Here is a 22500-nt window from a genome sequence, read left to right as displayed (position 1 = left end):
TTTCAAAGCTTTTACTTACTCAGCCAGACAGGAAATACATTCCTTCAAACATGAACCAGAGAAAACAACTACACTCAGCCCATTCCATGGAACACTAGGGTTGCTTTTACACCACTTGCTTTATGCAGTGCTGACAGAAGTCCCTTGCCTTCTGTCTCAATGCTACTTGGATTGATCCCAGGGGTGCGTACAAAATGTCCTTCCCATGCTTGACTGGAAGCTCCTCTGGGGAGCAGAAGGGGACAGACAATGGTGACGATGTGCTGGACCAGCACTGTCCAAGTGTGGGTCTTCCGTCTCATTAATTAGCCTGCGATTGTGCTCAAATAGATGCAGATCCCCACTTCAATGGGCTACATATCAAAGGCAGGAATCTGGCGGCTGCTTTATTATTCACAGGGAGACCTAGTTATGTCAAGAGCGTGCGAGTGGCGCTTGTAGCAACAGTGGGGGTGACTGGCACAGGAGAGGCTCCTACCCATGGAGGGCCTGAAAGATTAAAATGGGTGGAGGCTGAGACATGCTCAGTGTACTCTGGAGACTCTCTCTCTCCTTTTTTTTAATCTCACCCTCCCTCCCTCTCTCTCTTTCACCTACAGTGCTGCATGCTCTGCCACGAGGCATGAACAGATGTGGCACTGATCTGCTCCATCTCAGAGAGGACAGTGTTGGTAGTGCGTCTGTTCACTTTATTCTAATAAAGAACACAAAAAAAACCTTGCACTGATCTCTCGCTAATGACAGACCTCCAGCAGGGACCAGTCCTGGGTACAGAAGGACAATCGAGGCTGTGCCGTGACTCTGCTTTCCCTGCTCTTCGTTGTAAGGTACAGATTGTGAAGTCGGGAGCTGCCGTGGAAAGCCTGGGATAACCTTTGGAAAGGGTGTCATGCCAAATCTCTCTGGGGGTTCAATGCGTAAATTAAGAAATAACCTTCTAGACAACTGGCACATTGCACTGTACAAATTAATCAGGAAGATAACCACTAGATTCATAACACTTAAAATGCTTTCTCCTTATCTAAATACTGTAGGATATTTGTGGACACCAGTGGCGGATGCTGGTCTTTCAAGGAGGGGAAGCTCAATTTTGGCCTACATCATAAAATGTGTCGGTTTATTTATATGTAAATTCTACCCTCCGTTCCTTTTCAAGAAAATGATCTGTACCCTGTCGTACCAACAAGGCGTCTTTTCCAGGGACTTGACTAGTGTCCTCTCAATGGCCAGCAGAGCTAGGCTGCTTAAACGGCCTTGGCCCATGTGAAGTGTGTCCGCCTGTGAGTGCTTTGTGACGGTGGAGGGGCTCAGCAGCACCCGCTGGACAGAAACTGCAATGGAAGTCAGAAAGTGTGATAGAAGTCAGTCTCCAAACACAAGCAGCTACAAAAAAAACCCCAGAAATAGAAGCTCGATTTGTCGTTAGTGGTTTTTAACAAAGAAAATGCCGCTAAGAGGATTAAGAAAGTCTCCGGTTCGACTCAGAACAGAATGAAAATGTAACGCTCCCACGGCTCTTTACACCAAAGGATCGCTGATTCGCTCATTTCGCTGTCAATCAAAAAGGGATTCAGCCTCAGACAGATCATCCAATCATCATGCAGAAGCTGAGCGTCCGGGCCAGCCGAGGCCAGCCCACTGGCCCATAGACCCCCAGAGGCGCTGAGCGTCCGATGGGCGGGACAAAGCCCAGCATTTATCCAATGACTCGTCTCGTTTCGCTGCTTCGCTATTGAACTCTGTGGACACTCAGCGTCCTCACTGTTTAAAGCACTGTGAAGCTGCGGGAATGATTGAGAGGAAAGCCGTGTCTTTACCAGTGATAAGAAGCTGATTCTGAACAAAAGTTGAGTGCGTTGTAGTGTATATTTATTCAATGACATGTACACACAACAGTATATATTTGATCAGTTATTTTTTGACATTTTAGGGGAAGCTGAGCTTCCCTTGCAGTCTTAGAGCAATCGCCTCTGGTGGATAGCTATATCCAGGAGTTTGTTATAAAGGTCTTCTTTAATAAAGTTACACTGCCATACATAGTGCTGGACGATACGGCCCAAAATTTATATTACAATATATTTCTTAGTTTCTGTTGATACGGTATAAGTCCAATATTGTTATGAACAATAAAAAAGACACAGGAATGTGCAGGAAATAACAACAAACATGACATCACTGACAAACCTCTTGGATTTCTCAATACTCATATTTTTAAACTAACTTTGAAATCGAGTTCAAGTCAGTTACTGATGCTGTAAATATATTGAAATATTGAAAATGTGTATAAAAATCATATTGTTATTGAAATTAGTCTTATATTGCGATATATATTGATATTGAATTATTTTCCAGCCCTACTCTACAGCCACTGAACAATCAGCTGTGGTCATAAACTAATAATTAGTTATTTAATCGACTTCACAAATATTTTACAGAGAGACCAGTTTCATAATTACTCACATATAATTCTGTGCATTTATCACACATTTTACTTTAAGTGCAGGAGATCGAGAATAAAGAGTATTGTGAAAATAATGGTAACCATATTCACATTCACCAGCTCACAAGCTGCTTAGAGTTGTACCCAGAAAAAAATCAGTGCAGTGTTCACTATATTGTGCAATACATAGTGAAGAATGTAGGGAATAGAGTAGGGCGCCGTTTGGAACACACCTCAGGTCATGTACGGTAAAAGCACTATGGGACGAGCCCTCCCAGATCCCACTGAATTAAAACCTCTGAACAATAGAGAATAGTGAACAGCCAGAATTTTATTACATCCTTTTGGTTTTGAGGTGTGAACTTTCCAGGAGTGGCCTCGGAGTCAACACATTATCCCTCGCAGAGTGGGCTCTAATGAGATTGGTCTCAGTCTCATCTGGAAAGTATCTTCTCGTTTGATTTAATTAGCCAAATGTCTGCCTTTTCCAGGCCAGAGTAAACAGATCTTCAACAACTGAGATTCGATGGGTCACCACAGTCCCTGGCTCGGGTTTATTGTCAAGCTGTCAGTCACTAATCTTAATCTCTGCAGGGTGCTCTGTGACATCCCATGCCTGCTGTGTCATGAAAGGTGTGTCATCAAAAGCAGAAAGGTACAGGAGATACGACCGTTGTTCATTTTGGCAGCTGATATTGATGTGGTTTGTGTGTTCGTCATTAGTCTATTTTTACTATTGAAGAGGAATGATTTATTACTGGTTTCATAAACAATTTCTTAAAATTGAAGCATTGAAAAAACATCCAAACTTAGGGTAGGAATTTGGCCACTTTTTTCCAAATCCATGTTGCATTTACTATAAAATGCTTTATGATTTACCAAAGCAAATAGCTTCTTGAACGTGCTATTAGCTGGTTTTGGAACTAAAAACAACTTTAAAGAAAGATTAATCATTTAATAGCGGCGGCACAGTGGAGCAGCAGGTTAGTGTCGATTCCCGCTCCGGGTGACTGTCTGTGAGGAGTGTGGTGTGTTCTCTCTGTGTCTGTGTGGGTTTCCTCAGGGTGACTGTCTGTGAGGAGTGTGGTGTGTTCTCTCTGTGTCTGTGTGGGTTTCCTCAGGGTGACTGTCTGTGAGGAGTGTGGTGTGTTCTCTCTGTGTCTGTGTGGGTTTCCTCAGGGTGACTGTCTGTGAGGAGTGTGGTGTGTTCTCTCTGTGTCTGTGTGGGTTTCCTCTGGGTGACTGTCTGTGAGGAGTGTGGTGTGTTCTCTCTGTGTCTGTGTGGGTTTCCTCCGGGTGACTGTCTGTGAGGAGTGTGGTGTGTTCTCTCTGTGTCTCCCCTCCAGGGTGTTTTCCCGCCTTGCACCCAATGATTCCAGGTAGGCTCTGGACCCACCGTGACCCTGAACTGGATAAGGGTTACAGACAATGGATGGATGGATAATAATCATTTAATAAACATTTACTGTACTTCTCTTTTTTACCCACTGTTATGTGTAGGTCATTTAATGTTCCCTGTGCTCACCCTCAAGCTTTCTTACTTCCTCAAGTCAAACATATTTTCCAAGGCAGCCGTAGATGATGTTGACAGGATTGAATAGGCCAGACTTGTTCTAATTTCCTCATCCCGTGCAGTGGGTGTCCTTGCTGTGAACCCTCATGTGCGTTAATTTTTTTTTTTTTTTTGCCATTACTCAGTGTTTAGGAAGACTGCAGGGAGTTGCTATTTAATTTATGGACCCCTATGTTGTGCCATTTCCTAATGGTGCCATCATCTGCCGTTTGGTGCAGAAGCAGTAGCCAGGGTCCATTGTGTCACCTCTGATACTAGAGACTCATAGGGGATTTATTTATTTTTTTAATCTGCATAGGCAACAAATGGACTGTTAACATATGAAGCTGCTACGCTTCACTGGAGGGGTGTTGTACAGCAGCCAGCCGCTAGCACATCTGATATGACAGAGACTCACGCTCTGTTCGGTTGAATAGGTACCGAGGGTTGATTTCACTTTGCTGGGTCTGTGTGATGTAATATTTGAAATGCATCTAGATCTAGGAAGTAAATACTGTCACACGCGTCTGTGCAGCGAAGTGAGGTCTGCTCTGTCACTGCTGCGCGACCCCTGGATGTGATTAAGCAAGGAATGACCCACTATCTCTCCCCTAATAAAGTGAGCTGACTGCAGGGACAACAGCAATAAGCCCTCGCCTGGTTGGCTGCGGTCGGGTTTTAGAGCTGCCCGTAGGGGGAATTGGATTTGTTTTTGTTTTGTCATCCTCCTCACTTCATCTCTCCTGACACGTTTATGAGGTAAGGTGGACGGAGGCGCTGCAGAAAGCGCTGCTTATCTACTACAAGGATAGTGGGCTTTCTGCCAAGGCAGTAGTGATTTGAACAGCCATTGGACTGTCTGGGTCTATCAGCACCGCTCGGGAGACCGGCAGCGCTTTGGAGGATGTGTGTATATGAAACGAGGGTTAAGAATCCAGATTATTTTGGCTGCGTTCACATTACCAGGCTGAAAATGTGAATCAGATTGTTTTGCCTCGGATGTTGGCGCTGGAAACCAGTCTAATGGGTTTCTGTGCATCACACTTTGCTCCAGAGGACAGCGTTGACTTTTCATGATTAGGAAGAAAAGGAGAGAAAAACAACCGGTTTATTCTGTGCCAAGAGAATCCCTCAACACTACGTAGTGCACAGTGTAGGGCATATAATAATCAGGACCCCTAGAGGACAGGTATAAGTGAGGTATACGTGGATCAGACACAGCAGTGCTGTTATGAATAGTCATACGTTACGAGCTGGGTTTTAAATCCCACTGATATTATTTTTCGTATATATTTCGTGTCCAATCTGTGAAAGAACTGAAAAGTAGAAGCTCATGTCACTCTTCCTTGTGTTACAGTGTCTCCCTTCTATTACGTACAGTTAGAGGATGCATGCCGCTTCCTTTTTGCTCATCTCTCCTCCCTCGGCATGTCCCCACTGCAGGGAATTCTCTGAGCTCTATTTGGCAAGTGTCCTGGAAGGACTGGATGAGGGAGAGGATGCGGCGTCCTTGGACTTTTATCAGCCTCTATCCGTTAATGAGCCGCATCCTGTGGGGACGGCGCTGAGTGGGGTTATGGGGAGAGAAACAGACAGCGCACTACAAGTCCCAAACTGCTTAGCTGTTTCATCACCCAGCTGCTCCTGGGGAAAAGTATGACCTCCGTGTCATTAAACACAATCGATAGTCTACCCCTGGCTACCTCGTTCTCTCAGTTTTAAGTTCTTAAAGAACTGCTGACTTGAGTTTGTCTCCCCACAGAAAGTTCGTTCTGGATTCCACAGATGACCCAGGCCTTTGACCTAGATAGGCCACTCGGAGGAGTGGGTTAAAACAGGAATTAAAAACATCCTCCGGTCCTAAAAATACTCCGAGGGGAGTTGCGGGAGCTTGGGCCATCTCTGTGTAAGTGGGTTGAGGGTGCTCTGTTCCCCAGCTGTGTCTCTTCATTAGCGAGGGGACGTTGTCTGGGGGCCAGGTAATGTGTTCCGGCAGCGCTTGCAGAGGAGGAGGCCCATTAATCACAGGCCTCTCGCACCAGGGCTGAGGCGATCATTAGGCCCTGAAGTGCGACAACCAGGTCGTGCTCCCTTGACCTTGCATCAATATGACCTGAATAGAGCAGAGAGAGTGACGAAGGAGAGTGCGGTTGAGGGGACAGCACGGAAATGAACAGGACATGTCTGGACCAGGAGGACTTAGCGGACTGAGAGGGAGCTGGTGTTATTGCTCAAGGTCCATTTGTTTAGTGCTGCTTGAGCCTTGTAACCCACTCTTTCAAGCAGAAGTGCAGGAGCCAAGGCGGTAAATGGCTGTATTATGTAGTGCTGAGTGGCACTGACCGCCGAGCCACTGCTGAGAGCGAATGGAGTGTGGAGGCTAACAGCAGACCTTGAGAGGGAAATCATCATGTACTGAGGGTAATAGAAGAGAGAGAGGGAGGGGAGGGGTGTGGGGGGGGCAACAAAAAGGCGGTGAAAAGAAAAAGTGGGTACCTTATTTTAGGCTGTAATAAATAAATAAATAATATAGAAAGGGATAGATTAGAAATGCTATTAATACTTAATTAGTCTGGTTTATTTTTACCTCCTCATTTTCCCCTTTACAATTAATAGCTTTATTTAAAAAAACGTAAACAGGCTTTTGTTGGAATTTGACTGCAGTAAAACACGCCTCTGCATTGAACACACACTGGCTTTCACAGCACCCAGGGGTGCTCCGTCACATCCCACCCCTTATTTAGTCTTGTAGGTTGAAGGGACTGAATCATTTAGCCCCAAGCTTGCTTCTCTAAAATTGCTAAAATAATATAAATAAATAAATACATAAATAAATAAACAGCTAATTGTGTGCATTTTCATCCGTTGTGTCAGAGCCAGACCACCTTATACGCTCACTGCACGCAAATTAACAAAGGGCCCCTGTCTCCCACTCATGTCAAGTTATGGAGAGTTAGTGTATCATCAGAACATGAAGGGAAGATATGCTTCAGCATTTGAAAAGAGGAAAAAAGAACAGCAGTGAGGTAAACCTGTGACTATTGTTCTCAAGGTTAACTGTTAATAAATAACAGTCTACGAACATAGCCTCGGGAATATATTTAGAGGTGGCATGCACTACGAAGCTGCTCTCCATAACTTCAAAAGCCTTGCAGTGTCATAGCATCATGAACCAAACTTTAAAGCAGAAAGTGAACATATATCCTGATGTTTTTATATGGTCCAGTACACGATTAAACTTCCCCAAACACATCAGTACACTGTAAAAGTTCCTCAATATTACATCCATTCATTCATTCATTCATTATCTGTAACCCTTATCCAGTTCAGGGTCGCGGTGTGTCCAGAGCCTATCTGGAATCATTGGGCGCAAGGCGGGAACACACCCTGGAGGGGGCGCCAGTCCTTCACAGGGCGACACAGACACACACACATTCACTCACACACACACACACACACATTCTAATCAAATCAAATCAAATCATATCAAATAACACACTCACACATTCACACCTACGGACACTTTTGAGTCACCAATCCACCTACCAACGTGTGTTTTTGAGGGAGAACACACCACACTCCTCAGAGACAGTCACCCGGAGGAAACCCACACAGACACAGAGAGAACACACCACACTCCTCACAGACAGTCACCCGGAGGAAACCCACGCAGACACAGGGAGAACACACCACACTCCTCACAGACAGTCACCCGGAGGAATCCCATGCAGACACAGAGAGAACACACCACACTCCTCACAGACAGTCACCCGGAGGAAACCCACGCAGACACAGAGAGAACACACCACACTCCTCACAGACAGTCACCCGGAGGAATCCCACGCAGACACAGAGAGAACACACCACACTCCTCACAGACAGTCACCCGGAGGAATCCCATGCAGACACAGAGAGAACACACCACACTGCTCATAGACAGTCACCCGGAGGAAACCCACGCAGACACAGGGAGAACACACCACACTCCTCACAGACAGTCACCCGGAGGAATCCCACGCAGACACAGAGAGAACACACCACACTCCTCACAGACAGTCACCCGGAGGAAACCCACACAGACACAGAGAGAACACACCACACTTCTCACAGACAGTCACCCGGAGGAAACCCACACAGACACAGGGAGAATACACCACGCTCCTCACAGACAGTCACCCGGAGGAAACCCACACAGACACAGGGAGAACACACCAAGCTCCTCACAGACAGTCACCCGGAGGAAACCCACGCAGACACAGGGAGAACACACCACACTCCTCACAGACAGTCACCTCGAGGGGCAATCGAATCCACAACCTCCAAGCCCCTGGAGCTGTGTGACTGCGACACTAACCTGCTGCACCACCGTGCCGCCCTCAATATTCCATTCCATCTTAAAAACTAATGTAGTTCCAAGGGCGATGTTGAATTCTTGGAAATTTCAGTTCTATCTTATATGCTTCCACAATATTCACACGGCATATTTGACATTTCCATTACACCTTAAAGCAGTTACAGGCGCCTGGATGGTCACATTTTGTCTCTCAGAGTTCAGGAAGGATGTCCCATTATCAACATTTTCTTAGGGACCCAGGAAAGTCTGGACCAGCTCTGCATGGTGTAAACCAGACAGTGTGTGGTATACTACTATCTCTAAAGGACGGCGCTGAGTAACATTGGCTTATTTAATTTCTAGCTGATTCTGTCATCAGTTTGGAGCTAAACAGTATCAATAGCTAGGGAATATGACCCCTCATTATTCGCCTTTATACCAGAGTTGGGTGAACCCCATTTCTTAATTTTAACCCATACTTCCTGTTTTTAAGTGTTGTTTCATCTGCATCAATTATTACTTTCAGTTCCACCTTAAATGGTGCAGTATTTGCTTTACCATTTAAGACTGAACTGGCGTTTTACTCTTAACTACAGAGACATCAACACACTGCTATCATTGTTTAATGCGTGTTACCAAGTAAACATTGAAACTATATTAAAGTAAGATAATAAAACGATTATCATTGATTTTTAAGATGGTAATGCTGATAGTCATGGCTTCTTTGGTTGCGTGCACAGCCATGTTCCCAGCAATTTACAAGACAGTCATAGACACTGAAGTGTGTCCCTGAAACATCTCAGCTACCCCTCGGCCCTAACAGTACTGATAATGAAGTGATGGCCGTGATAGTTAAGTTCAACACCAATGCACACCATTTGCCAAAATATGAATCAAACCATGCCGTCCAGTCATTATTAAAACCTGAAAACTCATACAACTCCTCAGTGAAAGCTGTTAGTTCTTCCATGGCTTTAGTAAATGACCTGTTTGCTGCCGTGTGATTAGGAATGAATGTGCAGCAGTGGTCACCAAACGTGACACGCCCCTCCCTTTTCGGCCTGGATCATATCAAAGGCGATACGGTTCGGTCATTTGTGAAGCATAATGTAACTGTTCCTCAGAATTCTCAATGTGTCACGAGTCATTGGCCAGACGTTGTTGATTACACCATATGAAGTGTATCCAGTCCACATCGGACGTGATGTAGATGATTCAAGAGCAGGTGGTTTTCCCTCTTCACCAGAGAAAGTTTGTTAATCAGTCTTTATTTCTTTACCACAATCTTGAATTCTCTTGACTTGTCTTGGTATGGTATAGAGATGCTAGTCTTTCTCTGGCCTCTGTGCAGTTGTCCTATGGCAGAGATAGAGGTCTGAGGGCTTTAAGGAGATATGGCGCCTTAAAGCTGTCAGCTGATTTGTTGTAGAGTGACTGCAGTCAGATTTATATCTGTTTTTTTTTAATGTACTGATGAAAACCGGGTGCAATGCTCTGTCATGCTGTCAGAAATATGGGAAATGACCTGTTTTACTGCACCATGTAAACCTACCATGCCTCTCATATACCCAACACTATTTCTGGAGATGGAGTTAGGTTTCAGTGCTGCAGCTAACTCTGGAGTATTCTCTTTTGTGTTACAGATACTGGTGAACTCCATTAACCAGCCTGCTCTGCTGTACGAGAACGTGGTGGTGAGTGAAGGGAACTTCATCCTGAGAGACATGCTCTTCAGCCCAGATCATCAGTATATCTACGCACTCACGGATAAAGAGGTGAGACCCTGTGAACACATAAATTCACTCCCAAAAACACACATTGCACATCTAAGCACATTCTCGTTCCACCTCTCTTTCTTGCTGAGAAGTGTGTCGGTTGTTTGTTTTTGTTGTTTTTTATTTGGCACCACTCGTTTTCAAAGGGAGACAGGTCTGAACAGCTGGAAGACAAAATGTGGCTTGACATTGACTTGCTGAAAAAGACGTCACCTAGATGGCAGCTTATGCTGCTCACAGATGTGCAGGTTACTCATCTTCATTCACGACAGATGTTGTTTTTTGAACTTTGCCTGTGTAATTATTGTGTTGGTCCTTTCCTTTTTGGCCGTTTTCTTTCCGAAAAACCATTTGAAAAGTGGACTCATCAGACACACAGCACACATTTTCACAATTTATCTGCGATAGTCCAAAGAAGATGCTGATGTTTCCAGCTGTTATTTCACTTTTTGTAGCAGTCTTAACCTGCATTTGTAGATGAAGCAGTAAAAAGTGTTTGGTGTCTTCCGGAGTATTCCCAAGCCCCAGTTCCCATTTTCAATAAACACTTTTTTCTTTTTTGGTTATTATTTTAAAGATGGTCACAAGGCCTTGACTTTATAACAGGGCTTAGGGCTTGATCAATGTTGTCATAAAAGAGAGAGAGAGAGAGAGAGAGAGAGAGAGAGCCAATTCAGATAAAGACACCTGTTTCTTTCTCTTTTACAGAGCCAGAGCTGTGTACAATCACAGGACCTTTTTTCCAGTTTTCAAACAGCAGGGGTTGGCAAATAATGGGGAAACATTCTCTGAATTGTTTGAAAATGGATTGGATTAACCCTCTGGGGTTGAAGAAGGCGCCGGCGCGTAAACGACCATTCGCGATGTTTCTATTAATATCTTAGCGATAGCACAGCGCAGAAATACGGTTCAAACACTCTGTGAACGTGCAGAAACCGCTCTTTCGATCGCATGTTTTCGCGACCGTACGCGATACTGTACATCCCAAGTTACGAGCTTACGTATAAGCTTTAGACACACCTCCTCTGCCTCGCGCCGTGTCTCACTGGTGGATTTGCTTGGTTTTAAGACTCTGATAAAATTATTTCAATCACCAAAACAATTCATCCACACGAGTAAAGGGATGTTGTCATAAGAAATATAAAGATTTTCTAAAATCGGATTTAAGTTTTTCAAGGTTATAAACAGATTATCTCTTCATAAAATGCTCTAGGTCACATGGGCCTCTATTAACGAGAGCGCCGAGATGGTTCTGAACATTTTGATATACAACATGTGGGCGATATATTATAATACTAAGTACTTTAGATGTACTTAGTATTATAATATTATATAATATATATAAAACTATAAGAAGTACTAAGATGAACTTCAGAAAATTGAGAAAATGTCTCCAAATGACTCCAAAGGGTTAAAACTGTGAACCTCACTTTTCATACATTCTAGATTTAGAGTTGAATAAAATACTCACTATCGCATGTGCAACATCCTGGACATCGTTGTAGTTTAAATGTGTCAAAATATAATTAACTTGTAAGGCTATTAGGAACCGCCGGCTGAAGTCAAAAGCAAAGTGAATTCTCTGACACTTGGCTCAATCTAACAATAAATCCTTGATTAACAGGAATAATGTCAGGTTACACCTTCCCACTTAAATGATATTCTTTGAATTATAGCGTATACAGTAAAGAGAGAATAAGAAAAACAGTGTTTTCACTGAGGAGCGGCTGCTCACTTGGCTTGTATCTAACTGTGTTCTGATTGGCCAGAGTTGTGCTGCACTAAGCTGCAACCACACTGCCCCCTGGCCTGGATTACTAATAATAAAGCCAAGCAAACCAGGACGTGCATGCAACACACACACACACACACACACTCATACACGCAGCCAGCCATACATATAACAGCTAGTACAACCTAGCCCTTGGCTACTACTTTGGCATCCAGTCTACAGTGATTAATATCAGTATCAATTTCCCTTGATTTTAGCTTGACAGGAGCCTTTCAGCCTTGACACCATCCTCCACAAGGCTGCTCTGGCCTCAGGGTAAACTCATATATGTGTAATGTGAGTGCACACGTATGATGCATTATGAATATTACACACATTAAAAAAATATAAACATATTTAGAACACACCCATATATATATATATATATATATATATATATATATATATATATATATATACACACAGGGGTTGGACAGTGAAACTGAATCACCTGTCATTGTAGTGTGGGAGGTTTCATGGCTAAATTGGAGCAGCCTGGTGGACAATCTTCATTAACTCCACACTGCACCAGTAAGACCATGTGCATCCAATGGTTCAAACACTGTGTCCTGAAGGCGGTGCCGTGTATCAGGACGACAATGCACCAATACACACAGCGAGACTGGTGAAAGACTGGTTTGATGAACATGAAAGTGAAGTTGAACATCTCCCATGGCCTGCACAGTCACCAGATCTAAATATTATTGAGACACTTTGGGGTGTTTTGGAGGAGCGAGTCAGGAAACGTTTTCCTCCACCAGCATCACGTAGAGACCTGGCCACTATCCTGCAAGAAGAATGGCTTCAAATCCCTCTGACCACTGTGCAGGACTTGTGTATGTCATTCCCAAGACCAACTGACGCTGTATCGGCCGCAAAAGGAGGCCCTACACCACACTGATAAATTACTGTGGTCTAAAACCAGGTGTTTCACTTTCATTGTCCAACCCCTGTGTGTATATATATATATATATTACAAACATAGACAACTACAGCGAAAACAACAACATTTTTAACACTTATAAACTCATATTCAAATACATATACATTCATTGTCTGTAACCCTTATCACACACTCTCATTTATGGACACCAACGTGTGTTTTTGGAGTGTGGGAGGAAACCGGAGCACCCGGGGGAAACCCACGCGGACACAGAGAGAACACACCACACTCCTCACAGACAGTCACCCGGGGGAAACCCACGCGGACACAGAGAGAACACACCACACTCCTCACAGACAGTCACCCGGAGGAAACCCACACAGACACAGGGAGAACACACCACACTCCTCACAGACAGTCACCCGGAGCGGGACTCAAACCCACAACCTCCAGGACCCTAGAGCTGTGACAGAGACACTACCTGCTGCACCACCATGCCGCCCATTACTTATACAAATACACAAAAAGTGGTTGACTACACCCTGTTACTGTCAGTAGTAGCCTACACAATACTGTGTACAATGACTGCACTGCTTCAATAAAGAAACTCTATGCAACTAAAAATAGACTCGCAGCTAGTGTAAAAGACCCTGTTAATTATCATAGGAGTGTTAGCAGCACAGCAGAGTGGAGATCAGTTTGTGTCTCTCCAGTACAGCTGCTGTTGTTCGTTTGATTACAGGCTGAATAATTGGAATTGAGGGCCCTCACTAATTTCCAGATTGGGTTGAATCCGAATAAACGTTAAGTGTTTAATGATCAGGATACAAGAAAAAACAGGTACCTCTGCTCCTTACATTTCTAGTAAAAATGCAAGTAATAGTATTATAAGTAATAATAAGTAATAATATTATGAAAATATAAAAATACACGCATGCAGATGTGCATTAAAACTCACAGCTCTGGATGAGTCTGCTTCCTAAAACAATTCTAGAAAATCCACTCAACCCAGACTTTATTCAGCCACTAAATTTAGTATTTTATTTTTCTTGGCTTTATTTTTACTGAAGATAACAGAGTAACACATTTATCAAAATAAACAAATAATACCTGGGGAAATAAGTATATTTTTGTTTATTGCTTCATTTAAATTTGGCAAGTGTACAGGTAGTTTACAGATTTTTCACAATCACCCGGAGGAAACCCACACAGACACAGAGAGAACACACCACACTCCTCACAGACAGTCACCCGGAGGAAACCCAAACAGACACAGAGAGAACACACCACACTCCTCACAGACAGTCACCCGGAGGAAACCCATTTTTAATGGTCCTGTATATATTGTCAAAAGTTGTCAAAAGTATCTTCTATAGACTAAACGCTCCCCGTCAGTAAATATTCCAGCTCCTTTTACCTACTGTAACATCAGAATTAAACCAAGGCATTGAATCTTCTGCCATAAAACAAGTCCAGGTTAGAAAACCCCATGTAAATTGGCATGTAAACATTCTGTCACATCCTGTGGAAAAAGCTGATCCTGATGTCATTCATGGCACAGTTCAAGAGCTTTGTTCGAGTCTGCGCCAAACCTCAGGTGTTACACAACCTTCAAACCTGTAATTACCACTGACATGTTATAACATCATTTATAACCATCGTCCAGTTCTTCATCAGGAGTCAGTTTAGTTCAGAACCTCCAGCAAAATCCTGTTTTTTTGTCTCCTGCTACAACTACATTACCACAACTCCCTCCGCAGCGTTTATCCTGTCAAAACTGGACTACAGTCTTTCAAACCGTTGTGAACCTGATTCCCTTTATTTAATATCCAAATAGCTCTTTATTACAGCGCGGTGTGCTGAGCTCAGGTAGAGGGCTCTAGGGGCTGTAGATAAAGGCTAAGAAAATAAAAAGAAAAGTTAAATCAGCCTTCTGTTTCAAGCTTATTCTTTCTAATGATTCTGCTTCTCCTACACACACACACACACACACAGTATACGTAAATACCTCGGCTGCTCCGATATGCTGCAATTTGTCAGCGATTAGAGATAATCATCTTTAATGTGTCCAAATCTTTACAGAGAAGATGCGCTGTAATTGATATAAATGGGTTGCGTTTGAACAGCTCTGACATTGGAGATGTGTGGAAGGCATGGAGGAAGGGCACAATAGATAAGGCATTTCTCATCCTTTTTCCACATTAAGGGTTAACTATACTCTTCATGGGGAGCTGGTGGCGCTCATGTGGCTATAGGATAAGTATTTTGTGATTTGTGAGGAGATTAAATGCTGTACACCTCATCATTCTCTCAGCTCCCACTGTCCACGGGAGCGCGTGTAGAAACAAGGGGATGGTTCTAATGTTATGAGCAACTCCAGTGCGTTCAAATCGAGTGAGAGAAGGAGAGAGAGAGAGAGGGAAGGAGAGAGAGAGAGAGAGAGAGAGAGAGAGAGAGAGAGAGAGACAGAGAGAGAGAAGGAGACAGAGAGAGAGAAAGAGAGAGAGAGAGAGAGAAGGAGAGAGAGAGAGAAGGAGAGAGAGAGGGAAGGAGAGAGAGAGAAGGAGAGAGAGAGAGAGAGGGAAGGAGAGAGAGAGAGAGAGAGAGAGAAGGAGAGAGAGAAGGAGAGAGAGAGAGAGAGAGAGGGAAGGAGAGAGAGAGAGAGAGAGAGGGAAGGAGAGAGAGAGAGAGAGAGGAGACAGAGAGAGAGAGAGAGAAGGAGACAGAGAGAGAGAGAGAGAGAGAGAGAAGGAGAGAGAGAGAGAGAGAGAGAGAGAGAGAAGGAGAGAGAGAGAGAGAGAGGGAGAGAGAGAGAGAATTCAGATAAAGACACTTGTTTGTTTCTCTTTTACAGAGCCAGAGCTGTGTACAATCACAGGACCTTTTTTCCCGTTTTCAAACAAACTTTTTATTTTAATTTATTTGTGAATCTAAAGTCCTTGAGCACACGTTGACAACACTGCCTCCCAGTGTAAATGCAGATGAAACACTGTTGTGCTGCTTCCCACTGAGATCACTTTTTCCGTAGTGACACAGGAGCTGGAATCTTTTTGTGTCAGCATCGTAATAAATGGATTACACTGTGTGCGTTTCTTCTAAAGCTCTGGAATGTGCTGTTTCAGCCCGGAGAAGAGCAGTTCACCTCTGATCGGGAGCTGGGAATAAACCTGAAAACCAGCTCCGTCTGCCTTAATCCACCCTGAAATTCCGAAGTAAAGCGAGAGGTGAAAATTAATTGGTTTAAAGCAATTTGTTCCCTTCCTTCCTCCATCTGTCGCTCCTCTTTTCTTTTGCCCTTCTGTTTTAAGTGGTTCTACCTCTCTGGAGGAAGGAGTCAGTGGGGGAAGCGCTCCGAGCACTCGTCCTCTCTAACCTCTCTAAAATAGGGTGCTCTTATTCTCACTGTGCCTCTGAGATAGGGCAGATTCTTTGGGAACTGACAGGAGCCAGGGGAGATGGGGTCCTGATTAGCAGTGGAGAGGTCTCCAGACTCTCTTTACTCGCCTCATTTATATTCCTTTCTGGTCTTAATCGAACAAATCTCACATTCACACTCCCACATCTCTCACTTCTGTCCGAAAGCAATATGAGAAGTTATGTCTCGGCTTATAATCCCGTGAGGGGCTGTAAACTCTTTACGAATAAAACCGACTGAATGATCCTCGGCTGGAGGTTTCTGAGATAAATATTAGTGTACCACCTTTACATTATATGTATTGATTTAAACCTCTTATTTGCACAAAACATTCTTTAATGTCTCCATATTTCTGGTCCTCAGTCGTATTCATTTGTAACGTAGATTGGATTCAAAGTTATTCATAGAAATTAAATATTAAACCACAGTTATTTGGCTGAGAGATGTACAAAGAGTGGGTTCGGTTCCCGCTCCAGGTCACTGTCTGTGAGGTGTGTGGTGTGTTCTCTCTGTGTCTGCGTGGGTTTCCTCCGGGTGACTGTCTGTGAGGAGTGTGGTGTGTTCTCTCTGTGTCTGCGTGGGTTTCCTCCGGGTGACTGTCTGTGAGGAGTGTGGTGTGTTCTCTCTGTGTCTGCGTGGGTTTCCTCCGGGTGACTGTCTGTGAGGAGTGTGGTGTGTTCTCTCTGTGTCTGCGTGGGTTTCCTCCGGGTGACTGTCTGTGAGGAGTGTGGTGTGTTCTCTCTGTGTCTGCGTGGGTTTCCTCCGGGTGACTGTCTGTTAGGAGTGTGGTGTGTTCTCTCTGTGTCTGCGTGGGTTTCCTCCGGGTGACTGTCTGTGAGGAGTGTGGTGTGTTCTCTCTGTGTCTGTGTGGGTTTCCTCCGGGTGACTGTCTGTGAGGAGTGTGGTGTGTTCTCTCTGTGTCTGCGTGGGTTTCCTCCGGGTGACTGTCTGTGAGGAGTGTGGTGTGTTCTCTCTGTGTCTGCGTGGGTTTCCTCCGGGTGACTGTCTGTGAGGAGTGTGGTGTGTTCTCCCTGTGTCTGCGTGGGTTTCCTCCGGGTGACTGTCTGTGAGGAGTGTGGTGTGTTCTCCCTGTGTCTGCGTGGGTTTCCTCCGGGTGACTGTCTGTGAGGAGTGTGGTGTGTTCTCTCTGTGTCTGCGTGGGTTTCCTCCGGGTGACTGTCTGTGAGGAGTGTGGTGTGTTCTCTCTGTGTCTGCGTGGGTTTCCTCCGGGTGACTGTCTGTGAGGAGTGTGGTGTGTTCTCCCTGTGTCTGCGTGGGTTTCCTCCGGGTGACTGTCTGTGAGGAGTGTGGTGTGTTCTCTCTGTGTCTGCGTGGGTTTCCTCCGGGTGACTGTCTGTGAGGAGTTTTTTTTTTGTGGCTGTGATCTCAGTATTTTTACTTTTCTTGATTTTTCTGGATTGCTTAGTCCAAACTACGTCTGCTCTGAACTTAAATAGATCTGAACTCGCTGTGAATGACTCTACACTGATTCTGTGCGTCTGAATATTGCAGCCTTGTGGACCGGCTCGCTGGAGATCACCGTGGGTTACGAATCCTGTTCAGAATCAGTGTAGGATCTGGTCAGCCTTTTTACTCTCACCATCTCCTTACGTTGTGGTGATGAACCAATGTGTGGCCTCTGCAAAAAACAGCAGGGTCTTATTTGTCATCTATTCTTTTCAATGCACCAAATATTCATCTGCAGCGGTTTCTATACGAATGCAGTAATTGCATTCAATTCCATCAGCGCAATCCTAACCACATTTGTATCTGTCCCATTACTTCACCCATGCTGCCAGATAAATCGTACAGCTGGAGTGCAAAAGCTGTTTTTTTTTCCCCCAGACATGGGCACAATATTGGTATTTTGCTCCGTCTGTAGCACGTAGATCAGCAGAGAAGTGCTGTTTCTGCGCCGCCCCCCTCCCCCTCCCCCTTCTACTTCCCCCTCTTCCCTTTTTCCCATTTGTATCTCTTCATTGGATAATAGAAATGGCAGATGGAGGCCCATGTTGTTCCTCTAACATCAAAAAGTCTATTTTGTTGGCTTGACAGAACAATTTCCCTTTCCCCATATTCACAGGCAGTTAATTAAAAGTTGCTGATATCTGCAGCGTCTCGTCCCCCCTGTTGCTGTCCCAGTGTCCAGGGAAAGCATAAACCTTCCCTACAGTAAACAAGAGGGCCGATTAGTATCTGCTTGATTTAAACATGGCCCAGGCCGTCGTCTTGTAGTTTGTGGAGCTCAGTCCTGAGATGGTGTCTTTTAACAGAGTTGGGTTTGATTCGATGCAAAGAGAGATGAGAGCTTTTAAAACTCAACGGTGTATTTTAATTATATCGTAAAGTACAAATCATAATGTGAATACTTTACCTTATTAACCTATGCTCAAAAGACACCTTAAACAGGAGAGGACATCGTGCTCCCTCAAACACACAGAGGAAAGAAGCAAGAACGGATCAAGGCACACCACTTCACAAACAGTGCGTTATCATCCGATCCACTGTTTCTGATCCCGAGCGTACGGAGCACATGGTGTTTATGTTTATAAGTTGTGGCCACACAATAATGTATTGAGGTCAGGGGTTAACATACGCCAGCCACAAAATAACATTTTGAGACCAAGAAATAATGATAATATAAGTTATAGTAATATTCATAATCACATGTTTTATATATGTAGTGCTTTTCAGGAGTCACGCTACATACAGAAAAACAATAAGAGAGTCCTTAAAGGCTACAAAATGCAGTTCAAATACGACAATAAAGTAAAATACAGTGATCCCTCACTACTTCGCAGTTCATCTTTCATGGATTCGCTACTTCGCAGGTTTTTTCGAGGGGGCTTATGACCGTTATATCGTGGATATTGAGGGAAAATCTAGGAAAACCATTAAAGATGAATAGCCTGTATTTTTTTAATTAATATTTACATGTATTAGACTGGGCCTGTAGGTGACTAAATATATCATTTACAAGTCCTTCTTACGTACCGTACATGTATTGTTCATGTCCACATCCGAGTGAAATTTACTGACGCTAAATCACAGCTTAGGAATGACTCTATTAAAGAAACTGGTAGGATATCACATGTAGTTCCAGCTGAAAAACATTATAGAATGACTGTTTAATGCATAGGGGGGGGGGGGGGTGTTAACAGCACAGTGAGGGTTTTAAAAGTCCAAACACTCGTTAAATACATAAAAAAAAACATATCTTTCCTCTACTTTCTTAGACATTAGTTTTCCGTGGGTGATCTTGGAACGCAACGCATCCTCCACGAAAAACGAGGGATCACTGTACACTACAATAACCACCACTAGATCAAACTTTAAACAGCAAAAGCTTAAGGCTAAGTTTTAAAATGGACAACATTAGCAGGTACAATAAGAGAAGATCCTTTAAAATAATATATTGTGGCCACGAGATATATATACATTTTTAAACATAATTCATTCATTCATTATCTGTAACCCTTATCCAGTTCAGGGTCGCGGTGGGTCCAGAGTCTATCTGGAATCATTGGGCGCAAGGCGGGAACACACCCTGGAGGGGGCGCCAGTCCTTCACAGGGCAATTTAAACATAATATTTAGGCTAAATTATTAATAGTGTACAAGAGTCTAATCAGCACTTTCAGATTTTTAATTAGTGTTTAAACTGATTTGGGAGAATTTCAAAGTGTTTCCACTAAACGGTGTGTAAATGTTTTAATAAAAACCCAGGCTAGGGTCGGAATGATAAAGTGTGTGTTGTATGCTTGTGTGTCTTCATTCATTCGGGCCACACTCAGAGCTCAGAGCTCAGAGCAGCAGGAACAGTGAGGAAACTCAACACTGTGAGCCCAGTGTCTCACCCCCCACCCCCTCGCTGTCTTTCTCTCTGAAGGTCGGTTTCTGATCTGCTCTGTTCCTGGATCAAACACTTCAGAGGAAGTATCAGCTGCCTGTAATCTGATTTGAATCATGGAGATCTTAACATAGGCAGCATGTCAATGCAGTGGAGGTAGAAACTGCCAGCAAATTTACAATGAGTTGTTTCTTTTTGCGAGAAAGGAATGGCGGGTGTCATTTTTGAATGTCGTGTGTGGGTTCGGCCGAGTCGATCGGGTCAAACAGACCTCAGTGTTAAATCATAGTGAAGGTCGTTCCTATTTCCTGATCAAAGCCTTGTTGTACTTTAGAATGTTCTAGATTTCTGCCTGAAAATGAACTAAAACAATAGTTAGAGAACTATTGGTCATTTATTTGTTGAGGAAGATGGTGGATCCAGTTTTACAGGTCTGTTAGTTGTAAGCGTGTAGGATTTAGTCAGTGATGTGACCGTCAGGTGCTGAGTGGGTGTCCTGATGTTAAAGATCAGGGATCCATAAAAATCTGACCTTCACAACACATTTGTGGAAGAGGAAAAAGGCTAGTTGATGCACATCATCTGGCAAAAGTTACAAAACCATCTCTAAAGAGCTTGAACTCAACACATTTACAGTCAGACGGATTGTTCAAGACATTCGTTACCCTCCCCAGGAGTGGCTGTCCAACAAGAATCACTCCAAGGGCAGGGCGTGCAGTAGTCGACAAGGTCAAAAAGGAATGGAGAGTAATGTCTGAGCCACAAGAGGCATTTCTCACCTTTTTTTCCTACTAGAGGTGAATAAGAGGAGTAACAAAATATTTTTAATGGCTAACACTTAGTGTGTAATATTAGATTTGACTGTGGGTTTGTGTGTGTGTGTGTGTGTGTGTGTGTGTGTGTTGTCCGGGAACATAAAGGCACAGAATACAAACATATTTATTTTTTTACTATTATCCTTGGTCAGTTTACATTGTCTGATAATGGCTGCTACGCTAGCAGTATAAAGCTACGCTAGAAGTACAGCTACGCTAGAAATATAAAGCTACGCTAGTATTATAAACAAAGTAAGGAATTACACATTTATTTTCTTGTGTTAAAACTAAATCTAATAGGAACATGAACTAGAAACATCTAGCATTTAAAGGATCACATAAAAACACCCATTAAACAATACAGCAAATGGAAGTAGTAAATGCTGCTTGTTAGCAACTCTGGCTAGCAAGGCTAACTTCCTATTGGAATATAAAGTGACACACAATGAATAGAAGCCTAACATTACTAGTAAATGTCAAAAGTGAGGCAGTATACTTCAGATAAATTAAAGGAAGACACATGAATGTCTTTCTACATTAGCTTGCATTCCTCCAGCTCTAAACTAAACAAAACATAAACTTTAGAGCCTTTCCTACAGAGGACGTGAATTAAAAACTCTTCCTGTTTCATTCATAACATTCAGAACTAATGTGCCCTTGAGCAAGGCAAGTAAACCCCAACTGCTCCCCCCCCCTGGTGTGGCTGGCTGCCCCCCACTGTGTGCTCAGTGTGTGTGTGTGTGTGTGTGTGTGTGAGTCACTTCTTCATCACTTCTTCTTAACGTCACTGTTTTTAATGACGTTTTTATATAATCTTCATATGTTTTTGAGAGAGCAGGTGCATTATTATATAAAAATGTGTGTGTGTGTGTGTGTGTGTGTGTGTGTGTGTGTGTTCATTGTCACTGATTGGAATGGAATGTTATGATGCTTTATGGCTGTAAGCAGTGAGACTGTATAGAGACAGTGCAGGTGTGCTTTTTTGGCACAGGAGGTCTCTCTCTCTCCCTCTCGCCCTCTCTCTCTCTCTCTCTCTCTCTCTCTCTCTCTCTCTCAGCTGCATCTGGCTTCCTGGCCATGATCTATGGTTTCATTTGCCATTTTTTCTTTTGTGCGTGGCCAAATTCAAGATAGATGAGCTGGGAGGGTGGGACTGGATGTATGTGTGTGTGTGTGTGTGTGTGTGTGTGTGTGTGTGTGTGTGTGTTTGTGGGGGGGGGGGTTCTAAGAAAGAAAAGAAAAAGCCTTCCAGTGGAAAAAGTTTGTTCTTTCTAAATTAGGCCATGTCATTCTGGGGGTCTAAAAGAATGACCTATTCATCTGATGGTGGCTTGTGTGTGTGTGTGGGTGTGTGTGTGTGTGTGTGTGTGTGTGTGTGTGTGTGTGTGTGTGTGTGGGTGTTAGGGTGAGGGTGAAAGAATGACACATTGATCTTCGCGTCACACTTTAAAGCCTGGCCAATTTTTGGCCCAAATTGCGCAGATGAACCAATTACATGCGCAGGGTTCACTCAGTCCTCCGAATAACAGAAAACCCACAAACCTCAGTTACATCTGCACCATCCCCACACACACACACACACACTGATGGAGATGCCCTAAATGAGAGTGCCTCATTTGCAGATGTTATTTATTTTTAATGCAACCCTCATTTTTCTCCTCCTCCTG

General features: G+C 43.7%; 1 protein-coding gene across 1 annotated transcript in view; it reads left to right on the top strand.

Annotated features, from left to right (window-relative positions):
* The window catches only part of plxna1a (plexin A1a), a 252313-nt gene that overhangs the window by 134062 nt on the left and 95751 nt on the right, over window positions 1–22500 (top strand). Inside the window, 1 exon segment of the mRNA XM_066670409.1 lies at window positions 9969–10100. Within this exon segment, the coding sequence (XP_066526506.1) occupies window positions 9969–10100 (132 nt within the window).

This window comes from Hoplias malabaricus, chromosome 5 (assembly GCF_029633855.1).
Source record: "Hoplias malabaricus isolate fHopMal1 chromosome 5, fHopMal1.hap1, whole genome shotgun sequence".
In the NCBI taxonomy this organism is placed as follows: domain Eukaryota; kingdom Metazoa; phylum Chordata; class Actinopteri; order Characiformes; family Erythrinidae; genus Hoplias; species Hoplias malabaricus.
This window is presented reverse-complemented; position numbering and strand designations above follow the sequence as displayed.